At 41.5% G+C, this 6,218-nt stretch overlaps 2 protein-coding genes across 2 annotated transcripts; one reads left to right on the forward strand and one right to left on the reverse strand.

The window, feature by feature from the left end:
• The first annotated feature begins 427 nt into the window (after positions 1 to 427).
• Positions 428 to 2,744, forward strand: SARC_02231 (hydroxymethylglutaryl-CoA synthase). The gene is made up of 2 exons (XM_014304037.1): positions 428 to 766; positions 1,054 to 2,744. The coding sequence occupies exons 1-2, from the start codon at positions 650 to 652 to the stop codon at positions 2,410 to 2,412; spliced, it is 1,476 nt and encodes a 491-aa protein (XP_014159512.1). The 5' UTR covers positions 428 to 649; the 3' UTR covers positions 2,413 to 2,744.
• A 552-nt stretch (positions 2,745 to 3,296) lies between these two features.
• SARC_02232 (hypothetical protein) lies at positions 3,297 to 4,307 on the reverse strand (the record flags this gene model as incomplete). Its single annotated transcript, XM_014304038.1, has 1 exon — positions 3,297 to 4,307. One exon carries the CDS (start codon positions 4,305 to 4,307, stop codon positions 3,381 to 3,383), a length of 927 nt encoding a protein of 308 aa, XP_014159513.1. The 3' UTR covers positions 3,297 to 3,380.
• Between the last annotated feature and the right edge of the window lie 1,911 nt (positions 4,308 to 6,218).

Below are 6,218 nucleotides of genomic sequence, written 5' to 3' on the forward strand. Positions count from 1 at the left end.
TCACTCATTTTCAAACATTATTGGTTTTGTACTGAAATTATATTTATGTACTTTTTTTCAATCCTGTTTCAAATATTGTAAATATGCAATATAGACTGGAGGATACAGACGAGAGAAATAAATACAGTCCGAGTCGTAGTTTACGACTAATATGGTAATATTATAAACGATTCCTCTCGATATATTTTGTTTCAAATATCCATGAAGTGCATTTGCAAAATTTCCGTGAATAAGGGAATATCAATGTACGAACTCAATAAAGTGCATTTTTAAAAAGTTGCATCGACCCATGTTCGAGAGCTCATTTCACTGGTTGTCAGGCCCAAAACAAGCTCATCTGACTGAAACAGAAATGTGTTGACAGCGCGCGATCGGACCACATTTTGATAAGCCTTTTTAAGTGCCGTGATTTTCTTTTTTGCACACTCAAATATTCTGTAGACTATAGTTGCAGTATAGAGAATATCATACGTGAATAGCGGACGAATGCTTGTGTATAGTAGCTCGAGCAGTAGCATTTTGATCTCGGCGACACTATTTATATTTGTATAAATACTTGAGTATCATCCGCCAAGGTGAACATAAGTTGTTCTGGGAATCGAACTGCCGCTCATTATTACTCAACAAAAACTAGTCCAACTAGTCCGAGATGCTCAGCGCTATCAACCATTGCCGTGTGCTTACAGCACCTGTGGTAACGCAGCAAGTGCGCGCCATGTCCACAATACGAAAGAATGAGAGGAATATTGGAATAAAGGGCATTGAGGTAGGCTCCTTATCCACTCGTAAACTTATTGTGATAATCTAAAGCCTACATTTTTAAATTAAATTTTTGGCTTACAATGCCTGGTCCTAAAATGTGCTGCCTGATACTAAGATGTGTTTACGATCAATTCAAAAATATGGATTCAGGCACTCCTATCGTCGCTTGCATGCCAAAATAGACTGACTTTCGATCCTTGCAAAACTCGTTTGACAATTTGTTGGCGATGTTCTTGAGTTCTACAGAATTGTATAGATACTTACCCCCGCGCACGATTCTTTATCTTGCAGGTCTATTTCCCCCGCACATACGTAGCCCAGTCTGACCTGGAAGCATATGATGGTGTATCTGCCGGAAAATACACAAAGGGCCTCGAACAACAGGCAATGGCATTCACATCTGACCGCGAGGATATCACATCAATGGCGTTAACTTCATTCACCAATCTCATGCGCAACAACGATGTCGACTACAAAGACGTGGGCTTTCTATCTGTAGGAACGGAAACACTGGTTGACAAATCCAAGAGTACCAAAAGCGTGCTCATGCAGCAGTTTTCTGAGAGTGGAAACTACGACGTGCAAGGGGTAGACAGCATCAACGCATGCTATGGTGGCACGGCGGCCATAATGAATGCGATCAATTACATCGAAACGTCAGACGATTACGATGGTCGGGATGCTGTTGTGGTGACTGGAGATATCGCTGTGTATGAGAAAGGTGCAGCCAGACCTAGCGGGGGTGCAGGCATTGTATCTTTGTTGATAGGTCCCAACGCGCCTTTGGCTTATGATCGCGGTGTTACTGGCACACATATGGAGCACGTTCACGATTTCTACAAACCGGTATTGAACTCGGAATACGCCGTTGTTGACGGACATTTGTCGATCGATTGCTATTTGCGAGCTCTGGCTGGTGCCTACAATACATACAAGCAGCGATATGCGCGTGTCCACGGGGATAACTTCTCCTTAGATAAGGCAGATTATTCGTTGTTCCACTGCCCATTTGGCAAACTAGTGCGAACTAGTTACGCCTGGTTGGCATATCTTGACTATGTGGAGCGTCCCGCAGACCCCCGCTTCTCTGGAGTACCCGACAAGTTCATGGGATTAGGAATTGGGGCTGAGGCGTACGGTAACAAGGAATTGCTGCTGACATTCAGGGATTTGGTTAAGTCCGACTATGAGTCCAAGGTGGTGCCCTCGCTTCTGCTTAATCAGCAGCTGGGTAATAGTTACACAGGGTCTCTTTACATGAGTCTAGCGTCATTGCTGTCGCAGAAATCATCTGCTGAGCTGCAACAGAAGCGTATCAATATGTTTTCGTACGGATCTGGTATGGCTGCTACTCTGTTCTCCTTGAAGGTGGTCGGAGATACCTCCAAAATTGCGATGAACGATCGTGTGCACGAGAAGCTTGCTCAGAGAGTGCAAATGAGCGCACAAGAATTTACCGATACGTTGGATCTACGCGAGCGTACACACAACCTCAACGATTATACGCCCGTGGGTGATATCGGTATGCTTTTCCCTGGCTCGTACTATAACGAGTATATCGACAGCAAATATCGAAGGCAATACAAGCAGGTGCCTCTACAGGGCACTGTTGACTATGCGGAGAACGAGAAGATACTTTCGCAGGCATAAGTTACATACACGAAGTCGGATTTGAGTGCATGTCCGCGCGTCGGCAGTAAATGGTATTTTTCTGCTGATGCGTTGCAACTCTATTCCTGTACATAGGCTGGACAATACTACAGTTATATGTAGGTAATAAATCAAAAGCTAGAATAACTATCAAGGCGCCACTGAAATCAATCCACATCGTCCGCCCGTGAACGAACGGTATGCTTTCCCCAGGAACATATTTTATCGAGTATATCGACAATGACAATAAAATCAGGTACCTCTACTGAGTATTGTTGACTGCGTGCAGAGCCAGAAAATACTTTCGCAGGCATAAGTTAAGATATTTCTGCAGGCATATGCTACATATACAAAGTCGGAAGTAAGTGTATTTCTGTGCGTTGGCAGTAGATGGTATTTTTCTGCTGATTCTTTCCAACTCTATTCATGTACGTAGACTGGACAAACCTACAATCAATGTAAGCGATAAATTGAAGCGTGGTTATAAATATATAATCGAAGGTGTGATATAATGCATTGGGTTGTTTATTGGGTTGCTGTCTTGCTGCTGCACAGGAGTCTACCAGTTTCAGAGTACTACATATTTGTTAGCATAGTACGTATTATTATGGTTAGCCCCGAACACCAATACATAATTGTTTCCTAAAACCATTAAATACTGCTACGAAACAGACTAGTTTTAAATATCCTAAAACTTTCACTGACTTCCACAAAATTTATATCATAAACGCCGTGTAAGTTCAGTGATTGGTTTCGATAAATATACAATCCTACGACCTACGCTCTGCCCCTATCAAAGGCCGAAGCAAACGCAAAGAAATTTGAAACATATTCATCAAAATAATGCGGTGAGTCTTGTGAATTGTCAAATGACTGAGCGGTAACTTTATACTCTATTAGTTTTATTAGATTTACTGCACTGTGTTGCGTGCTCTTAATGGGAAGTCTATTCGACTATTTTGCAGTGATCAGGCAAGGCCGGCGGTCAATTCGAAGCCTTTGAAAAGTATTGTGTTATCGTTGTCGGGGGCATACTGATTTCCAGAACCGCCGAAAAAAACGCTGAAAAAGCTTCCACCTAGTTTCAGCTTCTCAGAAGTACGGTATGTCAAACTCTCGGAAATCACCTTCGCCCCATTGATCCATAACTGGAACTCACCATCATTTTCCCCCACAGCATTGAGTTTGACGTATTGCTTAACCTTGTTGAACTTGCCTCTTTGAAATGAGAATGCACCTCGACTCAATGAACAAGTTGAAACACTTTCACAACCATTCTCCATCACCGGATAAGCACATTTTGCGCAGAATGAGTCATCTTGTTCCGTCATTGGGATATACATGTACGCTTCACCCTCACCGTTTTCTCGCCACATCAATCGCGTAGAGAAGCAATCGTCACCGTCAGCTTTATAACCACCACTACAATCAAAAGAACCCCCGTACATGCCCGGTAATTTTCCCCCAAGAGTCCACTCGAATGTCGAAGGGAAGTAAACCTCGTATTCATATGTCGCATCAGTCAAGTCAGAGAATTCTGAGCTACTGAATTCTTCCGTGTAATACTGGCCTCCTGTTCCTTCATCATCTGTGCCATATACGCCTTTACGAAGATTTATTTCCATTACAGTGCCAGAAGATGACACGGGGTCTTGGCGGATGTATGAATCATTTGGTTTTTCAGCTACGCAGTCTGTGCCATCACGATACATACCGAAACATCCTGAAAATGGCGAAGAGAAAAGCTTGTAGATATCCGGCGCATCTCCAATGCTATAATCGTTGAAGTTTGGCACACTGCTCACTACATTGCTGCGTCTGTGAGGAACTGCGACCACACTGTCGATTACGCCAAGTGTGACACTGGCTAATAAGAACAAGCTTTTTAAAATCATTGTCGATGATTCTGACCAGATTTTTTTTTGAGTGAACTGTTCTTAGGTGATAGTGGTTGTTTTATAATTTTAAATACGGTTGCGTAGAAAATCCATTGAGAAGTAAAAGGTGTGTATACTTCTGGTGTACACATGTGTAGTCATCGTGCTGCTTTTACCAATATTCATTATTCAATATTGTCCGAAATCCAATACAATACAGTTTGATATATTTTTTGTCGCACAGTCGTTCGAAACTTGGACGTAGTGATAAATTATAAATGTAGCCAATCCGAGTCGGATTGAATGCTGATATCAAACTACATATCCGATAGAAGGCGCGAGTGTGGAGCAGTAGAGCGCGAAACCGTGAATTCAAGAGTATTTACTTTCCAATCTGTAGAGCTACTTAGTTACAGCTTTTCTTTCTGCACTTTCATATTTTTGCTCTTTTTGGGTTCGTTTTCTCAGGAAAAATGAAAAAAGGTCATCACTCATCAGAGGATAAATATTGATGTAGTAAAAAGTTGAAGGCCTGTCAACTTTCAAGTCTCAGGCGTCAGCAGTTGTGGTATGTTTGTTTTTCAATAACAATATTTATAAATATTCTAGCACACATTGTTTAAATCAGTAAATCGGACAGTACGCCGTACGACCGTATGCAAATTACGGCGTCTGTAAATAATATGTCGTGCGTTATATAACCAATACTAAACCCTTTCGGGTCTAAACATTTAAGTGTGTACCATGTTCACGATACGAATCAGTCCTATAAAAGTACTTAGGTAGCTCTTCTAATCACATTGTAGACCCTTTCAACGTTTTGAATGCGTTTACGATAAACTTTTATCTCGTTATTCGTACCCACATAACGTTATGGCCTTAGTCGACACTCTTCAAGTCTCAAGTTTGAAGTATATATTTATGAGCCTCTGACTGACTGACTCTGAGACTTGAGTCTGAAAGTATGTGGAGTTGTGGACCTACTGTTTCGATTTTGTATAAAATAAAAAAAAGGCTACACGCCTGTCTTCGAGTTCCTTCACTCGTCAGGCTCAGGGCCCATCCCGTCAGCCACCCACCGGGGCCAGGCCTATCAGACCCCAAGGAGGCCAAAGTCCAGATTGCCCTCTCGATTCAGCAAAAGGGTGGGTTTGTATTTTTACTCAAAATGTACTGTATATAAATATTTGTTTTGTTTTGTTTTTGTTTGTTTTGTAAAAATAAAATAAAACTAAAGAATACATTGTTGATTGACCCTTTTTTCGGGTGCAAAGCCTTTGTTGTTTCGGGTCATCGGGTTTGAAGTTTTGAACTGTGAGTGTGAGTTTCAAAATTTCACATATTTAAATATAGAACACGTGAGGCCGTGAGGGGATTGTTTCTAAATATACATATATATATTTATATATATTATATTAAAAAAAAGGATATAAAGTTATACGTTTTTCTTCCCATATGTGCTCCGGCATTTTCAGAGGAAGAGTTGAGAGCCGAGAGCCCGAGGCCAAGACCCGTCACTCGAGACTCCAAGAGAGGCGAGCCTGCGGCCCTACGCCCTACGAGAGGTGGAAAAACTGTAAACTGCCACTCAGGCCTCAGCCACTGTACCACACAGTGTCACTAGTTACAGTCTTACAGAGTGAAAGTGTTATTTACAGTCATCAGACAAACTGACACTATTGCACAGTTGCAGTCTAGACTTGCAAGTTGCAGTGGTGCGATGAGCCGATGACTGAGTAAATATATTTTTAGTGACTGGAGTCACTAGCACTCACAGCTGGACTGCTGACCTAAAACAAATTATCCAATAAAAATAATATTCTATTGTCCCTTATTTTTATAAGAAAACACTAAAATTACAAATACATATTTTAGGTTTTTAGGTTTTTGTGTTTATAAAAAAACCCCCCAAACCAAAAGATTGTTCTG

Source organism: Sphaeroforma arctica (assembly GCF_001186125.1).
Source record: "Sphaeroforma arctica JP610 unplaced genomic scaffold supercont1.97, whole genome shotgun sequence".
Taxonomy (NCBI): domain Eukaryota; class Ichthyosporea; order Ichthyophonida; genus Sphaeroforma; species Sphaeroforma arctica.

What these genes read in the sequence shown, in the direction of transcription:
- SARC_02231 (XM_014304037.1), top strand. Translation starts at nt 650, where the DNA reads ATGCTCAGCGCTATCAACCATTGCCGTGTGCTTACAGCACCTGTGGTA. An exon ending in TTGGAATAAAGGGCATTGAG is followed by an intron (nt 767 to 1,053) that starts GTAGGCTCCTTA and finishes TTTATCTTGCAG; the next exon opens with GTCTATTTCCCCCGCACATA.